We start from the raw sequence: 19945 nt of genomic DNA on the forward strand, positions 1-19945 counted from the left end.
CTACTTTTGCTTCCCAGCCGCCCTGAGTGACTGATGCCCTGGAAAATTTGTGGTGCGTTGACCCATAAATAAAAGCGTTTGCTTTTTGCCAAATAGTCTTTAGATTTTTTTTTTAATTTTTATTATTTCGTGTTCATGGTCTTGAAGCAAAGTGATTTGCACTAGTAACTGGATCTTCGCGCTTAGACTAACACATTCAACATTAAAATGCTAAAATTTTGTAACACTTTCGGCGGTACTAGTTGAGTATGCCGTGTTTGTTTCCGTTTTCAAAAACGTTTTTCACATTTTCTAAAAAATAAAAATAAAAATAGAAAGAAAAATGTGTTTAGGGTAGTACTGTATTAAAATTAAAAATAAAAACGTTTTTATATTTTTTTTTCTAAAAATGGATGCATTTCTAAAAACGAATTAAAGTCGTTTTTATTTTCTCCGTTTCCATTTTCTCTCCGTCTGAAATTTGTTTTTACCTTCACTTCTCTCGCCGTGCTCTTCTCTCCCTGTTCTCCATTTTCTTCTCGCCCTCTTCTCCATTCTCTTCTCCGTTTTCCCTTTCCTAACTCGATTTGGACCCCCGATCTCTCTTTCTAAGATCTTATTGATCTTGTTAAAAAACAATCAGAAACTCTATAATGAATTCCATACTCAGCTAATTTGATTTTGATTTCTTTTGTTTTGTTCTAGAAAATTGGGGGATGAATTTTATAGCAAGAGTTATGCGCTTGATAGGACGGTTGCAACCGACGGCGACAATGATGGTGAGGGTGACGGTCGCGATTTCTGAGCCCAACGCGGTGGCTAGCTATGGACTCCGTTGGGTGCGGATCTAGCATGGGTGGCACGGATCTGACAGAGGGAAATGGTGATGCAGATCTAGGTTTTGATTTTTAGTTTTATTTATTTTTATTTTGTTAAGAAAAATCCTGGTGGTATTTTTATCACCATAGCCTATAAAACAAATTCATGATCGTGGTCGAATTTGGGTTTGCGAGTCTTGGTATTGTTCTTGCATTGAGAATTGCCAAATACGAGTATGAAGATCGTCCTCAGAGCTTTTTTCAGTAATTTGACAGTGATAGAACAAAGTGGGAGACATAGAGAGATTTAGGCAACCATCCAAATCTTTTTCTTTTTTAAGGAATTGATTGAATTATGTTTATGTTAAATCTTTACATTGTTATTATGATATACATTGTTGTTATGATTTATGAATAGTTGAGATCAGTATAAATGAATTACCAAATAGTATTTCTATTTTTTCTTATATTGAAAACAATATCAGAATAAAACTACTAAACACATTTTCAGAAATGATTTCTACTTGAGATTGAAAACGTTTTCATTTCTATTTTCATACAAAAAAATAAAATTATTTTAGAACGGATTCCAAACGCACTCTATAAGTCAGGGAATGAAAATGCAAAAAGAGAGTGGAATAGAACTTCTTATTACTTCGGAAATTGTTTACAAAATTATGTACATCAAACACCAAATACAATTTTTGATGGTCACTAGATATAGTTCACTCGTCAAGCCAGTCCAGGCTGAAATATTTCTCGGCAACCTTAATGTAAAGATTCGGCAATGCGCTCTTGGCGTCCTCCCATAGCCAAGAGACCTCATCATCGCAGATTACCTGCCTTAAAGACTTCAAAGAAGCAGAAAACTTTGGGATACTCCTGAACCTAGAACACTCCCGCATGTCGATCTTTTCCAAGCTCGCAAGCCTATCGATCCCTTGAGGAAGACATGACAGTTTAACGCATTGCGATATGTCGAGATATTTCAAGCCAAGTAGCTCGCAAATGCTGAGAGGAAGCTCCTTTAGTTCAGGGCACGCATATAACCTCAGAATATGTAGAGACCTGAGCTTTCCCAGCTCAGCTGGTAGTTTGTATAGATAGTGACAATTGGTGATGCTCATATTCTGGAGGAAAGGCATCATGCAGATGCTCGAAGGAAGCTCGTACAAGTCGTCACAGTGATCGATCGTGAATTCCAACAAAGCAGGGAATGTATGGGGCAAGTCCACCACAGATTGATCAAAGCTGTTGTTGATCTTGCAGAGGACCAGGGATAGTTTTCTCAAATTTTTTAGTGGGACAGTGGAAGTTGATAACTGAGGGACTGAAACTTTTTCAAGCCAGAGACTCCTTAGGTTGGCCAGGCTCGAAAATTCAGGGAAATTGCGAAGGAATGCATTGGCTGAATGGTAATTTATGATTACCAATGCCCTAAGCATTGGCATGTACTCCATGAAGGGAGGTAAGAAGTATTCCTCTGATGAGAAATTCAATATCAGAACTTCAGCCTTTGGAAACTCCATTTGGAACCAGTCCATTTCGTTCATTTCCCCTATATTGCAGAGATTACAAACATAAGAAATTTTGCCAAAAATGTACATGATAGGCTTGTCTATCTATGTTAGTGATGATGGTAATACCTGTATGAACAGAAACAATCCGAGCGTTAAATGGATTATCTGAATTCCTTTCCCATTCTTTTGGAAGCCCCGCTTCTCTCCTCGGCATTAGTAACCTCTTCCGCTCACTTATATTGCCACGGTTACTCAGATGCAGTGCCAGGTCCCTCAACACATCATGCTGAGTAACAGCAACGTCATAGTAGCTGGTGTACACATCTCCATCTCTGCAAACACCAAGAATAGACACACACAATAATAATAATAACAACAAATCGAAGTCATATTATTTATTCAAACGTAAAATTCAACATAAACTTTTAAGGATCCACTTCATTTAGCATATTGATCTTTCAAGATGGAACTCTAAGCTTTTAGAAAGCCCAATTCCTATTTGTGCTTTCATCACGTACGTTCTTGATTTTGATTCAGACTATAAGTTTAAGGACGTTATTTTAGTGTGGACAAAATTTTGCACCAAGAGACAATAAAACAGTTTTTAAGAGTACATACCGCGCATCTTTTACCAGGGTGAGCAAATTCTTGTTCGCGAGCTCGACGAGAATGGCGAAGGCTTCTTGCACGTCGATGTCGTGCAATTCGACCCACATGTTGATGAGGATATCCAAGGGGATTTTCTTGTCCTCGGGGAAAGCTCCCAAGTCCAAGAAACACTCCCTAACTTTATCAGACAAGCAGTTCACGCTTATCGCCATTCGCTCAAGAAGGTGATTCTCGTGGGACTCGCAAATGGCTTCCCCGCGAGACAACCTGTTCTTGGCGCTTTCCCAGTACATTTCCGGCTGGTCCCGTAACGAAGCTCCAATGACCTTGAGGGCTAACGGAAGACCTTTACACTTGTTGACAATCTAAAACCAATAAATAAATCTTCAATTATCAAACCTACAAAAGAGAAAGTACTAATGGTTTTAACTGAGTTTTGAGATTGAGAAGCGACTTTATTCATTACCTGTTTGACCAGATTATGATTAGCATTCGGAGGCATGGATTTCTGTCCAAAGGCAGAGTGACAAAACAGAGCAAGAGCTTCTTGTTCTCTCAACAACTCGACTTCGTACGTTGTATTGAGGACCGTCGGGAACTTGAAACGAGAAACGACAAGTGTTTTGCAGCCGGGGATTTTGAAGATCAGCCTTTCTAGCACTTGAAGCGACCAAACGTCGTCCAAAACGACCAGATTTCGGACGCTTGTCTTCAATGGACACTGTAAGTTCCATTCAGGAATAACGTAATTGGCCCCCAGATTATCGTTCCCCATCAAAAACCCCCAAATCCTCGACCGCAACTGCTCCACGTTCGGAGATTGTGACACCGTTAGGAACAAAATCCTGTCCTTGAAGTGAGCTATTTAAAAACAAGAATTAGATTCTTAAATAAAATTATTTTTTGAGGAAGAAGAAATTTCTTATTGCATTTTATTTAGTTATTTTATTTACTTACATTTAACATCATCGTCTCTGCAAAACTCTCTGGCGAGAGTGGTTTTGCCAGAGCCGCCAATGCCGGAAATCCCAACGACACTCAAATCGTCTCTCCCGATAACCATCTCCTTAACCTTCTTCTTCCCCAAGTCCAGACCCATATTGACCAAACTACCCTCCTCGTTCATGGCGTGGTGGTCATCCTCCTCGGCCTGCCGAATCGCCTCCTCGACCCAGGCTGGTCCTCCGACGCCGATCTTGAGGGAGCCGAGCCAGGTCTCGATCCGGTGGTTGGACTGGTCGAGGCGGTCGAACCGCTCGGCGGTGTCAAAGCGGAGGTGGTGGACGTCGGCGAGGAGGTGGGCCTGGAGTGGGCCCTGCATGAAGACGGCGACGCGCTTCTCGAGGCGCTCGAGCTTGCGGGCGTACATGAGGTTCTTGTAGAAGTTCCAGCGGGCGGAGTTGAGGACCTTGGTGGCGAGCTCCTTGCCGTCGCGGAGGAGCTCGGAGAATCGGTCCAGCTGGGCCTGCCGGACGGCGGAGAGCTCGACGCCGGTGTACTTGATCTCCTGGATGATGGGGAGGAGCTGCTCCAGGTGGGATATGAGGTTGTCGGCGGTTGATTTGCAGAGGCATGACTTTCGGGATATGTCCCACAGCTGCTTCAGCAGCTCCGTCGCGATCTCGCCGGCGAAGAAGTCCGTCACCGCCATCTTCCAGGTGGGATGGTGGCGGGTGGGTTGGTTAAAATAATTGTTTTAGTTTTAGCTGGGTGGAAAGGATGACTAACTACTTCCTTAATATATGCCCGTCTGCTCGTGTCTCGTGTGCACTGATTTTACAATGATAATGGAGGCAGCTCTGGCCTACAGCTTACGTGGTAGTGAGTCGTGCTTGTTACACCATGGTCGAGGGATCGACCACACTCTTAACGTTAGACGTTGATGACTCTCCGTTTTGCATCGGTCGTTGGCGTCAAAGGAGTGGTTGTAGTTAAGGTGCCCTCTACGCCGAGAGATCACACGCGGAGATAGGCGTCGAGGATAGGGATTCGACCTCTGAGAGCCACTGCGTCGAGGAATCCCGTCAAGTCAAATCCGTCAGCGGTCTTGTCAACTCGGGGAAGGAAGCATTAATCCAACGGCTACTGCAGGAGTCAGTAGATCGTGCGGCAGATGAGAGGGGTCAGCCGCATTTCCTGAGATTGTCATCATAAAAACTCACCTACCCTCCCGAAGATCGAGGATGGAAGATGGCTTCCTCCTTGGGAACGGAGAAGGCTTAGTTGTTTGTAACTGCCTATAAATAGAGCCAAATAGCGCCCAAAAAGGAGGTAGACGCCATTTCATTACTAAGAGGAGAAAACTTGTAACCGACTGAAATATTAGTGCACGCACAAGTGGATTAGGCAAAGAGTTATTGCCGAACCACTATAAAATTGTTGTCTCCCTTGTGTTATTTTTAAGTCTTAATCCTTAATTAGACCGTGAGTGTTAACGCGTGTTGTTTCTGGAGAGGTAATCACGAGTTGACGGAAAAACACCGTCAACAATTGACGGTAGAAGGAGGGCCCTTAAGCCCAGAAATCTAATCCAATTTTTAACAAAAAGGAAATAGTAACTATGCCTCTCAGGAACGCTCGCCTGCTAGTGGCCGACCCAAGGAGCTAGGCAACCCAAAATCCCATCGCCGCGGGGACCTCGATGAACCCACTCCCACCAGCCGCTGTGAACCCCCCAGACCGCCTCGACCAGCTTCAAAAACAGGTCGAAACGCTGGCCGCAGCCGTAGAAAGGATGGCTACGGCCCTTGCTGGGCGGGATCAAGGTCAAAACTCTATGCCACCGTTGGAGGATGCGCCGATGAACCCGGTGAACGCCGCCGTTGGGGACCAAGGGATTGGCGACCAACGCGGTGACACCGAGGGGATCAGTGATAGTCGAGCCAACGATCCTCGCCCGGCCAAGTCAAACAGGTCGGTGGGGGGCAGGCAATGGGCGGCACAGAGGATAGCGCGGGAGGAGGCTGCGGCGCAAGTTGTGAATAACAGGGATGCGCCCCATCGACCACAACCGGACACAAATAGGAGGAATGTTGTCCCCGTGGGGTCTTCGTCTGTGCACGGCGGGGACCTCAGGGCGAGGCTCGACGCTCGACGTGGGAAAGCCGTGCAGCTGGCGAGAGAGGAAGAGCTCGCAGCGGATAATAAGGCCCTGGCCGAGAAGATGGCTAAGCTTGAAAAGCGGATTGGGAGTCGATTAAACAACTTCGAGCAAGTTGTAGGGAAGGTAGCCGAGGCGGTCAATGTCGACACCAAGATGTATACGTCGCACGACCACCCGTTCATAGAGAATATCATTCAGGTGCCGCTCCCGGACAAGTATATATCGCCTCCCATTCTGCTATATGACAGAATGAGCGATCCGGATGGCCACTTGGAGGTTTACACAGGGCATATGGTCCTGCATGGATACCCTGAGGAGGTCATGTGCCGGGCATTCAGGAATCACCTCTCCGACTCCGCGAGGAGATGGTTTAGATCGTTGAAGCCAAACTCCATCACCAGCTGGGATGATCTGAAGAACGCCTTTTTGACTCAGTTCATAGGTGTCAAGAAATACGTTCCACCTAAACAAAACCTCTCAAGGGTGTACCAGGGGCCTAATGAGTCTCTGAAGGACTGGATAGCCCGGTTTGGGGAGCAAGTCGCTGCCACCGAGGGAATCTCTGACGAGGTGGCCTTGATGGGGGCGCTGTCGAGCATGAAGAAGGATATCCCCTATAGCACGGACCTCGACCGGAGACCGCCCCATACCTACCAGGAGTTCCTAACGAGGGCACAGGGGTTCATTAACGCCGATGAGGCTAAGAAGGCCTTGAAGAGTAAGGCGCCGACCCCTGTCAAAGAGGAGGTAGGGCAGGTGAGCAATCAAAATAAGGGCAAGAAGCACTGAGGACTCCCTCAGGTGCAAGCCGATAAGAGGTATAACCCGGCTCCGAGCAATAGGGGCGGCAACGCCTCGATGAGCCAGGGGGAAAGCAAGCGACCAAAGCCGCAGAGGTACGACGCCTATACACCCTTGATTATGGGGATCGAGGACGTCTACCATGAGATCAGCCACCTCCAGGTCATGCGTCGACCACCGCCGTTGAAGTCTGACCCTGCACGGAGAAATCAAAACAAGTACTGTCGGTTTCACGGTGAGAGTGGGCATACTACAGCTAAATGCTACGACCTGAGGGACGAGGTCAAGAGGTTGATCTGGGAGGGGAGGCTCAGCGAGTACTGAGCCGACCGACGGAACAATAACAACAGATGCAATAACGACCGACGGGAAGAGCAGAGGCACGACAACCCGCCCGAGCCGGCCGGCGTTATAAGAACGATCTTCAGGGGACCATACCTCGGAGGCTCCTCCCAACGCACACAGAAGGAGTACGCTCGGGAGGCAAAGGAAAAGTTCAGCCAGAGGATTATTAACGTCTCCAGATGCAAGGCTAAGGCAACGCGATACGAGGAGGCCGAAATCACTTTCTCGGAGGCCGACGTGAGGGGGGTACATTTCCCCCAGAGCGACGCCTTGGTCATCGAGGCCATGATCGGTAACCATACGGTTTGCTGTATCCTGGTCGACAACGGCAGCTCCGTGGACATCTTGTACTCGGACTGCCTTGACAAGATGGGGATCCCCCGCGCAAGGCTACAAAATAGTGCGCAGTCCTTGTACGGTTTCACAGGGGATAGCGTCATCCCGGAAGGGGCGATAGAGTTGCCCATGACAATTGGAGACCGACCACACACCTCGACTGTCATGTCAAAATTTCTGGTGGTGAAGGGAGGCGACCAATACAACGCGGTCATAGGGCGCCCGACGTTGAGGGATCTGAGGACAGTCACATCCATCTACCACCAGATGATGAAGTTCCCAACACCCAATGGGATCGGTAAGGCCCGGGAAAATTAGTACGAGTCGAGGCTTATGTACTCGGAGACGGTCCGCCACTACGCCGAGTCGACACAGGTATGGAGGGAGCTGAGAATGGTCGAGATTAGGGCGGAAGAATGCAATTTGGATCCAAGGTTCCTAGGAGATGAGATCGGAACGGGACCCGTCGAGGAATTGATCGAGGTCCCCCTTGATGAAAGAAAGCTGATGAGAATGTTAAGGGTGGGCTCAGAACTGGGGACACAGGCCCACGAAAGACTGGTCGAGTTCCTCAGAACAAGCCTCGACGTGTTCGCCTGGACCCACGAATACATGGAAGGGATAAGCCCCGACGTCATGTGTCACAGACTGAACATCGACGAGAAATTTAGGCCTAAGAGATAGAAGCGACGACCTATGAACGTCGAGCGGTACGAGGCCCTGCAGGAAAAGGTCGACAAGCTGATCAGAAACAACTTCATCCGAGAAGTCTTGTACCCTAGGTGGGTCTCGAATCCCGTATTGGTAAGGAAGCCAAATGGAGAGTGGAGGACATGCGTCGACTTCAGTGACCTGAACAAAGCATGTCCTAAGGACATCTTCCCACTTCCCCGAATCGATCAGCTGGTTGACGCTACGGTGGGGCACGAACTACTGAGCTTCATGGACGCATACTCTGGGTACAATCAGATACCAATGCTCGACCGCGATGAAGAACACACGGTGTTTGTCACCGACATAGGCCTCTACTGTTACAAGGTGATGGCATTCGGTCTCAAAAACGCCGGGGCAACTTATCAACGCCTCGTCAACAAGATGTTCGTGGGGCAGATAGGAAAGTCAATGGAAGTTTACGTGGATGACATACTGGTAAAGAACAGGAAGACAGAGGACCATGTGGAGGACCTTAGGAGGATGTTTAGCGTCCTCAGAGCATACAAACTGAAGCTAAACCCCCGCAAGTGTGCCTTCGACGTCGCCTCTGGGAAATTCTTGGGTTTCATGGTGAGCAGTTGAGGAATCGATGCCAATCCGGAAAAGATTCAGGCCCTCTTTGACATGGGATCACCGAGGAAGCCCAAGGAAGTCCAGAAGCTGACAGGCTGTGTGGCCGCACTTAACCGATTTATTTCAAAGTCTACAGATAAGTGCATACCGTTCTTTGACACCCTGAGGGGCAGCAAGCCATTCTTGTGGACAGAAGAGTGCGAACAGGCGTTCCAACAACTGAAGGAACACCTTGGAAAACCCCCTCTGCTGTCTAAACCTGTGACCAAAGAGGTGCTGAGCTTTTACCTGGCGGTCTCAGAACACGTCGTTAGCCTGATGGTGATCTGCGAGGAGAAGAAGGTGTAGATGCCAGTGTATTACACTAGCAAGCACCTCCTCGACGCGAATGCGAGGTATCCCCAGATGGAAAAGCTCGCCCTCGCGCTAGTTGTGACAGTGAGGAAGTTGCGGCACTACTTCCAGGCCCATGGCATTCAGGTCTTGACTAACCACCTACTCAGGCAAGTGCTGCAAAAGCCCGACACCTCCGGTTGACTCTTGAAATGGTCCATAGAGCTCAGCCAGTTCGACATCGACTACAAACTGCGGACTGCCATCAAGGGCCAAGCCCTGGCAGACTTTGTGGCAGAGTTCATAGGGTTACCGGACAACGTTGAGAAAGCTGACAAATCACCGCGATGGAAGCACTACGTTGACGGGAGCTCCAACGACAACGGCAATGGGGCAGGGCTGGTATTACACACACCTGAGGCACACAAGATCACCTCGGCCATCAGGTTTGAATTCCCCGCATCTAATAACGAAGTCGAATACGAGGTGCTGCTGGCTGGACTCCGATTAGCGGGGAACTTGGACATCTTTAGCGATTCACAACTTATTGTATATCAAATGAAGGGCCAATACCAGACCCGGGATGAGAAAATGGCCGCGTATGTGAAGAAGGTCAAAGAAGCCCTGAGGAGGCTCACGGCCTACGATATACAGCAAGTGCCAAGAGCAGATAATAGCAACGTCGACGCCCTTGCCAAGTTGGCGACGTCGAGAGATGTCGAGCTCTTGAACCTGGTTCCCGTGGAGGTCTTGAAAGCCCCGACCACGGAAAAGAGGCCCGAGGTCGTGCCGGTGGATTATCAGCCGAGCTGGATGGACCCAATCATCAGGTACTTGGTCCACGGTGAACTCCCTGAGGACAGGCATGAGGCAAAAAAGATGAGGTACCAGGCAGCAAGGTACACAATGCACGATAATCTCTCTATCGCAGGAGGTACTCGACGCCCTTGCTCAGGTGCCTCGGCACAGGAGAGGCAACGAGAGTGCTGTCTGAGGTGCACGATGGGATATGTGGGAACCACGCGGGGGGACAGTCCCTAGCCTACAAAATACTTCGGCAAGGGTATTACTGGCCAAGTCTCAAGAAAGACGCAGCCGAGTACGCGAAGAGGTGCGAGAGCTGCCAGAGGTACGCCCCCATACCTCAACTGCACTCAGAGGACCTAACATCTATAGTGTCTCCCTGACCCTTCGCTAAATGGGGAATTGACCTTATCGGTCCCCTGTACAAAACCCCGGGGGGTTATACGTTCGCTATTGTCGCGGTCGACTACTTCATAAAGTGGGTAGAAACCGAGCCATTGACGACCATCTCAGAGGAAGAATGTACGAACTTCATATGGAACAACATAGTTTACAGGTTTAGTGTGCCGCATTCTCTCGTCTCTAACAACGGGAAACAGTTCAATAACGACAACACCAGCCAGTTTTGCCTACTAGGAATCCACAAGAATTTTTTCTCCGTCGTATACCCCCAGTCCAACTGGCAGGTTGAGGCGGTCAATAAGATAATCCAAGTCACGTTCAAACGACGCCTCAACGCTTACAAAGGGAAATGGGCCGATGAGTTGCCGAAAGTGTTGTGGGCCTACAGAACAACGAGCAGAACTACTACGGGGGAAACCCCTTTCTCGATGGCATACGGGGTCGAGGCAATCCTTCCAGTCGAGGTGTCCATCCCGACCAACCGGGTAACCCGGTACGAGGAGGAGAGGAACACTGAGCTGATGGGCTTGGAGCTCGACCTCCTGAAAGAACGGCGCACGGACGCAGAGCTAAGGCTCGCCGCTTACCGGGCAAGAACTGCTAGGTATTATAACAAGAAGGTCAAGCAAAAGCGCTTCGGGGTCGGAGACCTAGTCTTATGGGTGGTAACCCCCAACACCAAACCCAAGAACTCCGGAACCTTGGGCCCAACTTAGGAAGGGCCCTGCAGAATAAGAGAAATTGTGACTAATGGGTCGTATCGGCTGGCAGAGCTTGATGGTTAAGGCATCAAGCATAGTTGGAATGCGGACCAGTCGAAGGTCTACTACCAGTAATCACGAGAACGTCGACCTAACAGAACGAACTAAATGTCTTGTTACTTTTGTTGTGTCTCATCTCTCTTTTCTGGTAGGCTAAAAAGCCACTTGTAAATTCTACATGAATAAAAAGCAGCGTGCGTTATACGCTTAGCTAAACAAATCTTGCCTTACGACCGATTCTTGTTACGCGAGTACAACTGTTTACTGTTCCCGTTGATACGTCGATCAGATCAATTTGTCGATACGTCGACTAAAATCATCGATACGTCGACAACGAGGGGACAATAAGGCCCCCACGAACTTGCAAGGGCGGTGGGGCTCCGGCTCAACCATACCCAAGCAACAAGCAAAGTTCCTACACTTAATATTCTACCATCTATGTCGACGCTTCGACAATGGTACGCCAAAGCCGAGTTCTGAAACTCAGCTTAGGCGAGGGGGTACTAAGGCCCAACATGAGGCCCCTCACACAAAAAAAAAAAACTCAACTCACGAAAGGTAGTCGAGCCTACACTTAGCGAAAAATTCTCCACACAACAGAATGAACAAAGTAAACATGAATATATAAAAAGAAAACACAACAAAAATACTTGTCTCGACCTTATGGTCGTTACAAACCACCAAATAAATATTGTATGGGCTTTACAGCCCCATTGTAAAAAAAAAAAAAAGAATAACAGCAAGAAGAGAGAAACTAAAATCTCTTTACTACGCGCCCCCGTCCCCGTCGGCCTGCTCCTCGCCCCCTAGCTTCGGCTCGCCGCCTTCTCCCAGCGTCCGCTCTAAGCCCTCGGCCGCTTGCTTAGCCTCAACCTGTGTCCACTCGACACCCCCAGCCGGTTGGTCCAGTTCGACAACCTCTACCTCCTCGCTGTCAGACTCGTCGAGGAAAGTAAGGTCGACATCCGGACGCTTCTTCCGGAAGTGGTCGAGGATTTGCTCCCCAGCAGACTTTATGAGGGACAACTGGAATTCCTCAAACTCAGCAGAGTCCTGATAGGCGTCGAGCCTCTGGTTTACGAGCTCCTCGAAGGCCTCAGAGGACTTGAACTGCTCCACCTGCCCCTCAACTATCTCCTGGAGCTTCCTGGACACCTTGAACGACTCCAACCTGGCGTCGACCAAGCGACCGAACTCCTCAGAGGCCATGAAGTCCCAGACCGCCTTTGAAGCCACTTCTCTCTGCCGCTGCTGGAACTCGGCGGACGAGAGGTATTCTTCAACGGCCTTGGAGCTTCCCTGCCGTTCGCCCTCCCAGAAGCTGGCGGCCTTCTCGGTAGTGATGCTCTCCCCAAGAGACACCACCTTGGCCTTCTCGACCTCTAGGTTCAAGGAAAGCTCCTCCCGGGCGGCACGAAGGGTCTGGAGCTCCTGCTCGGCGTCTTTCGATGCCGCCTCCTTCTGAATCAGGTCTTCCAGCTCCACATAGTTTTGGAGGGCGAGCTCAAGGGCCTGCGTACCAAGGGAAAGGGGGGGACAAGGTTAGAGCGCAGAGACATAACCCTAAAAAAGGAAAGCAAAAGTCGAGGAGCATACCGAGAGTTGGCACGTCACAATCAGACGCTGGCATTCTAGAATGCTCCTCCTAGCGAAGGAGTTCCAGGAATCTTCGTGGAAGAGTGTGTAAATGGCCTGGATAGGGAGGCTGAAGTGGGGAGGAAGGCGCAGAGCATTATGGAGATGCCGCGACACAACGTCCGTGACAACAAACTTGGGGTCATCCATTTTTGACCCCGGCATCACCAGCCGCTCAGGTTCAGGAGGGACCTCCTCGACGCCCTTCCCCTTCTTGAGGCACCGAGCCTGCTGTGATGGCGACTCCCTGACCTCCACCGGGGCCCGGGAGTCCTCGACCCATGGCCCCTTGGCGGATGGGTCAATCACAAACATCCCCCGAAGGAGAGGATCAGCGACACGGGGGGAGGGAGCGACCTGAACAGGCGGTTACCTCAGCGGTTGCCTAGGCGGTTCTGAAGTTTCATCCCTGTTCTTTCTCTTCCTCGGCCTCGCTGGGACAGCATACGTCATCTCTGACGGCACAGCTGTAAAAAGAAAAAGGGGTCAGTCCGAGAACCTCTCGATCGTATCCCTCGGCCCCAGACAAGAACAAGAGAGAAAAGCCATGACTTACCACTCAGGAGATCCGCGGGAGGGCCGACAGGGCGTCAAGGAGTGTCGAGGAGCACGGACAAGCTGTATTCTTCCCGGTTCTTGGCAGTGTTAAGAACCGAAGCGCGACAGTTGTCTTCAGGAAGAGCGAGAACCCACTCGATGCGTGCAAGAGCAGAAGCAGGGAGTCGCAGCCGAGGGATAATTTCACCTGCAACAAGAAGCAATGCGTTAGAAAGCTCGACGGACAAAATCGGTGCTATCAAGACGGAGCATAGAGAGTGGGGGACCTACAGTATTTGCTGAATACTGTTTGCGTCCCTAAGGGACGCTCGCCGTCGAGAGGGTGGGAGTTGAAATTGCCCCCAATGAAAAAGAATTGGGACTTCCACCCATGGGCACTAGAGGTCTTCTCGACCACCAACGGGGGAACGGGAGGCTTAGACTTGGCGGAGGAAGCTAAATAGAAAAATTCCCTCTGGTCTGGGGAGGCCTTGAGGGAGTAACAGTACAAAAATTCATCGACGGTTAAGTCGACCCCTAAGAATTTCCTCCATAGGATAATCATGGAGTTAATTGTCACCCAACAGTTGGGTGACAGCTGTGCAGGGGATATCTTGTGAAGGCTACAAAGGGCCTTCTCAAAAGGATGGAAAGGGAGAGTTTGCCCGAAGCTAAGAGCCCGGGTGTAAACAGTCATATGATTGGCAGGGGGGTTGTGGGCCCGGTCACTGGGGGTCGGGATGATCAAGTAAAAATGCAGGGGTCGATCCCGGCATCATTGAAGGCCTTCAGAGCGGCCCGGGGCTTAATCTTCGACGGGTTAATATCTGTGGCCAAACCCGAGAGGCCACCGGTCGACACGACCCCGTATCCCCGGCCTTCAGCAGGGCCGACCTGCCCACCAGTGTCCTCCTCGTCGAGGAGGATCAGCTCGTCTGACCGAGAGAGCGAGGCCGACGCCTCGCGGTAGTCTTCCACCTGCCGAAGCAGAGAGTCCACACTCCCGTCCGAGGACGAGCTCATCGTCGCCACCTCGACTGGGTCATCCCTCACCCTTGATGTGGAGACCTCTCGACCCCTAGCTTGTTTTGGCGACATGCTCTGGAAAATAAACAAAGGGCAAAGTTAGGTCCTAATGGTTGAGAGGTCAAAGTGTTGTGCAGAGAGGCACGAAGAACAGGTCCCAGCCAAAGTTACCAGAACCAGGGGCTGGGAACTCAAGCTCAGCCCCGGGCGTACAGCCAGCCATGGTGGATGACCACAGTTTCTCCCATTTTTTCTTGTTTCGATACGGGGTCATTGTTTTACACGCAATGGCACCAGGACAATGGCAAAAATAAAAGGGAACCGGAACTCACTGGTTGTTAGAAGACGTAAATATGGGGATGAAGGTAAGAAGCGTGCGGAACCAAGAGTGTCTGGGAAAAATCCGGCAACGTAACGGCATTCAAGGAAATGTGCAGCCTCAACGCCCTCGCAGAGGGTTTAAATACACGCCTGAGGAGTCCAAAGGACTCCAAATCCCGACCGTCGAATTCGATTCGGTTCCATCCAACGGTGAATTCGAGAATGTGTGATCCAACGGTTGGGGAGAAAGCAATGGAGAGGGATCTAATCGGACGGCTGTGGTTCATCCTCCCAGGGTCACGTGGTGCCAGGAAACTGGGGACGTGGCTGCTGACAAGATCGACGTGACGGTTCCGCTGCCCGAGAAACCAACCGCAAGGATCACTGTGCTGGCAAGTCACCACTGCTGCCTGCAGAAAAGCTTTTATCACGAGGCATCCTCAACGCTGAGTAGTCAGGAAAGTTGTGTCACGACGTCCCAGCCTAGGGGGTAATTGTTACACCATGGTCGAGGGATCGACCACACTCTCGACGCTAGGCGCCGAGGACTCCCCGTTCTGCATCGGTCACTAGCGTCAAATGAGTGGCTGTAGCTAAGGTGCCCTCTACGCCGAGAGATCACACATGGAGATAGGCGTCAATGATAGCGATTCGACCTCTGAGAGCCACTGCGTCGAGGAATCCCGCCAAGTCAAACCCGTCAGCAGTCTTGTCAACTCGGGGAAGGAAGCATCAATCTAACGGCTACTGCAGGAGTCAGTGGATCGTGCGGTAGATGAGAGGGGTCAGCCGCATTTCCTGAGATTGTCATCATGAAAACTCACCTACCCTCCCGAAGATCGAGGATGGAAGATGGCTTCCTCCTTGGGAACGGAGAAGGCTTAGTTGTTTGTAACTGCCTATAAATAGAGCCAAATAGAGCCCAAAAAGGGGCTAGACATCATTTCATTACTAAGAGGAGAAAACTTGTAACCAATTGAAATATTAGTGCATGCACAAGTGGATTAGGCAAAAAGTTATTGCCGAACCACTATAAAATTGTTGTATCCCTTGTGTTATTTTTAAGTCTTAATCCTTAATTAGACCGTGAGTGTTAACGCGTGTTGTTTCTGGAGAGCTAATCACGAGTTGACGGAAAAACACCGTCAACAGTGCTCATCAACGGTGGGAAATAGATGCTTAGGTTGCCCCACGATCTCATTGGCACAAAATGCCCACACTTGCACCGATAAAGGAGAACAGTGCAAAATCAGCCATCACTAGTACTACTCAGTGCTAACACAAAAAAAAAAAGCCAAAGTATTTATCGAAGAAAAACGGATTAATTACAAAAATTTTCCTACGTAACATTTCCTCTCTTAATCTTTAAAACATAATATTTATTTTTTAAAATATAAAATAATAACAAAAATGCTCCATCCATTAAAAAATTTAACAATTTTTACACATATCTCATAAATAACAATTATTATTAAACAATTTAAATCATAGTTATTATTTTAACCACGCATCTTAATTTTTTAGTCGAATTTACATATAATATAATTAAAAAAATAAATCATCTTCACTCCCATTACACAATTATGTTTAATAATTAAAAGGTTAAATTTTAATTAGTTTAGAATTCATATTAAATTCAAACCATAGTTACTAAAATACTCTTAAAATAACTAATTAAATATCAATTTTTGTTAAAAATTTAACAAATAGAGCTTTTTTGTTAGCATTTTATTATTCAGAAGGAATGGATATTATGTTTTAAAAATTAAGAGGTAAAGTGTTACAAGAGTTATAATTCAAGAAAATTTTTTGTAAATAAGATATTTCACTTGCATAAAAAAATAAAAAAATAATAAAAAAGAGGAGCTTTTCTATGCAAATAATGAGGAGCTTTTTTTATGATAAAATATACACTACTTTAGTGTACGTCATTGAGAGTTAGATTCTAACGAAACGTTTCTCCCAAAAAAAATTTTTTAAGTTTGCTTTTTTAGGGTTGTTGTTTGTTTGTTTTTTTTTTTTTTTTTTTTTGTTTCTCTCTAATTCCCCATTGAAATAATTTTTCTTAGTCTACTCTAATTTTTTAAAATCCTCTTGTCTCATTAAGAAACACGTTTCGTCCCATGTTTTCTCCTTGTTTTTTGTTTTTATTTTTCGCAAAACATATTTTTTGTCTCTTGCCTTTGTTTTTTTGCGTTTTTGTCTTTATTTTTCTTTTTTTCCCCCTCTTTCAGTCTTCCCTTTTTTTATTCTTATTTTTTACCCTATTATACTTTTTTTTCCTTTTTCCAAGTTAACCACTATAAATATATTTTTCTCCCTAATTCCCCATTCAAATAATTTTTCCTTATTCATATCTCTATCTAACTTTTTTAAACCTTCTCGCTCCACTGACAGGCGCGTTTGAAATTCGTTTCAAAATAATTTTATTTTTTGTATGAAAAGAAAAATGAAAACGTTTTCAATCTGAGACATAAATCATTTTTAAAAATATGTTTGGTAGTTTTATTAAGAGATTATTTTCAGTGTTAAAAAACTCATTAATGTCTCTCACTCTCTTTCTCTGCTCGAGAGAGGAGAAAATGAAAACAAAAAATATTTCTCTCTCATTTTACACTAAACTAAAAAATTGTTTTCATTTTTGTTTTTTGCCTTTATTACGCTAAACGCTGTTTTGAGAATGTTTTCATTTTTTCTCAAAAAACGTGAAAAATAAAAATGAGATCAATTCCAAACACTGCCCGTTTTGTCCCTTTTTTCGTTTTTGTGTTTCTTGTCCTCTCTTATTTTTGTTATTTACCTCTTTGGTCCTTTATTTTTGTTTCTTCTCACTTTTTTACTCTTGTTTTTTTTTTGTCTCCCCCTAATATTATACAAGAAAAATATTTACAGGGGTTAAAATATTATAGATAATGCCATAAATTTTTTCTACAGAATCTCACGCGTATACGCTCTCGGTTTAAACTAGTATGTATGAAAAGCAAGTAAGCAACACTCAAACCACCAAATGAAACACCAATCGCATCTTACCCAATGACGGAGCTAGGAGGGCCATGGCCCCAACTTTTATTTTTTAATATAGTGGTTTTAATTTTATTATAGTAGGTGTGTGTATAAATTAGAATTGACCTCCCTTAAATTAATAGTTCTCTACATTTTATTGGGCCAACCATTTAAATTTTAAAAAAGAAAAGGGTTATTTACATAAATATCTACTCAGAACACTTTAAATCTAAAAATGTCTTCAGTTTCCGATTCTCAAACAAATACCTAGAATATCATTATACCTATGAGTCACAACACTATTCAAGCATGAAGTGGCAAAATTTCTTTTCTATCAATTGAAGGTAATTTATATCCAAACTCTTTTTTAAAAATTAATGCCTACCACCGACATTTAAAGTTATAAGTTGTATCTAAAATGACTCAACAAGTTAGTGAATGAAGGTTATACCTAAGCTGTTCAAAAAATCAAAATCAAATATTGAAAGAAGTTTGGAAATTTGCTCCATTATTCAAGGTTAGATTTTATTTTTTCTTCTCTTTTTCTTTTTTTCCTTTTATAATCTTAATTTTTTTCCCTTCTATTTCAATGTATAATTTAGGGACACTTTTTTCCATTCATTATGCATTAGTGATTGGTACTTTAAAGTTCAAACGTAATCAAGTTATGTTATTCATTACGCATTAGTAATTGGTACTTCAAAGTTCATGTACTAACAGTGATATGTTTTCTTACTTAAACATAATATTAATATTTTTATGTGTCAATATGTCATGAATTAATTTAATAAACAAAAACTGTTACACATATATATATGTTAGTATAATCTTAAGAAAAAAATTTTGATCCCTCTACTGATAAATTATAGCTCTGTCACTGATCTTATCCATTGATATATATACGTTTATTTAGCAAAAAAACAAAAAACAAAAAAAAAAACAAAATTGACATGTACATACATACCATATCTAGATATACACGGAAGCAATAGTCATGCCTCATACATCTTTTTTTTTCTTTCCTTTTCGGTCTTTAGCACAAATGATTCTCAAATTGTTAGTATGTCACGGTACGTTTGGTTTATGAATTAGAACTATGTGATTAGAATTATTTTTTATTTATGTGTATTTTTTGTGAGAGAAAATACTGTAGCGAACCACGAACCATGATTCAAATCAGGGAACGAATCCATCTACCAAACATCACCAAAACGGACTAATCTCAACAACAACAAAAAACAAAACAAAAAAAAAAAACCTTAAACGGTTAGAATAGTTGCAAACAAACAAAAATGCAATAAGTCACTAACATCAGTTTTCGACAAAAATTACAAATAATCCTCATACTAATTATTCTTTTTTCTTTTGTTTTTAATTTTTTTTAAAATAAATTATTTTAATTTACTTAATTTCCCCTGCATGGTCATACATGTGCGTTGCACGTATGCTTTCCTATCCAAAATTTAATGTTTGTTATCAATTTTGGTCTTTTGTAACTATTGTAATATTTGGGTTTTTTTTTTTTTTTTTTTTTTTTTTTTTAAAAAAAAAAAAAAAAAAAACATAAGGAATTTCTAAACAGTTCAAGTTTATCGGTGCTATTCCTGGATTTTTTTTTTTCTTGTGGGTAAAAGTGCTATTTGCTGGATTGATACATGTAGTAGTAGACTTATTCAACCTTTTAATCTTACTTATCCTTCAAGGTTTTTATAATCTTATACATCTGCTATACTAGATCCATGACATAAAAAAAATGCATATATACATATATAATTATATGCAAGTTGTTTCCAAATGACTGATATAAGACTGTTAGTTATTTTAGCATTGTAGTTCTTTTGGAAGAAACTGACAAGGGAATCTCATGCTTGAGCGTGAGACTTTAAATTGTTTTTCAATATCATCTTGATAGACTTCTTAATTAAAAAGGGAACCATATGACTCCCCTCAGTCTTGCATTCTTCAAAGACGACTTCCAAACTTTCACTGTTTAACATGAGTTTTTTCAAGAAAAAAAAAAAAAAATTTGACATTAGATTTTAATAAGTTGAATCTTTTGGCAAAGCAAAAGGGACTTTTCCTTCAAGAAATACGAAGGAAACTTCCTCCTCCAGCTCAATAATTCGAGATAGATATTGTACAAAAGTTGAATTTTGGGCGAGTAGTGCTGTAAATTTTTTAAAAAAATTTATTAATTGTGCGGTTATTATAAAAAGTAATTAAGTATTTAATAAGTTGTAATTATATAAGAATTAATTATAAGAATATTATACATATTATGAAAATTTTATTAATTATATTTTAAAGTAATTATTATACAATTTA

At 44.9% G+C, this 19945-nt stretch overlaps 3 protein-coding genes across 3 annotated transcripts; 2 read left to right on the forward strand and 1 right to left on the reverse strand.

Moving 5' to 3' along the window:
- Window positions 1-1412: 1412 nt before the first annotated feature.
- LOC21397585 (probable disease resistance protein At4g33300) lies at window positions 1413-4686 on the reverse strand. Its single transcript, XM_010091633.2, has 5 exons — window positions 3884-4686; window positions 3393-3787; window positions 2936-3291; window positions 2444-2649; window positions 1413-2355 (listed from the first exon to the last, which is right to left on the reverse strand). The coding sequence occupies exons 1-5, from the start codon at window positions 4575-4577 to the stop codon at window positions 1523-1525; spliced, it is 2484 nt and encodes an 827-aa protein (XP_010089935.1). The 5' UTR covers window positions 4578-4686; the 3' UTR covers window positions 1413-1522.
- An 881-nt stretch (window positions 4687-5567) lies between these two features.
- Window positions 5568-7829, forward strand: LOC112090315. The gene is made up of 3 exons (XM_024161321.1): window positions 5568-6785; window positions 6831-7120; window positions 7181-7829. The coding sequence occupies exons 1-3, from the start codon at window positions 5568-5570 to the stop codon at window positions 7827-7829; spliced, it is 2157 nt and encodes a 718-aa protein (XP_024017089.1).
- A 1317-nt stretch (window positions 7830-9146) lies between these two features.
- On the forward strand, window positions 9147-11053 carry LOC112090316. Its single transcript, XM_024161322.1, has 4 exons — window positions 9147-9301; window positions 9362-9961; window positions 10063-10260; window positions 10492-11053. Exons 1-4 carry the CDS (start codon window positions 9147-9149, stop codon window positions 11051-11053), a joined length of 1515 nt encoding a protein of 504 aa, XP_024017090.1.
- Window positions 11054-19945: the final 8892 nt, after the last annotated feature.

This window comes from Morus notabilis, unplaced genomic scaffold (assembly GCF_000414095.1).
Source record: "Morus notabilis unplaced genomic scaffold, ASM41409v2 Scaffold250, whole genome shotgun sequence".
Taxonomy (NCBI): Eukaryota; Viridiplantae; Streptophyta; class Magnoliopsida; order Rosales; family Moraceae; genus Morus; species Morus notabilis.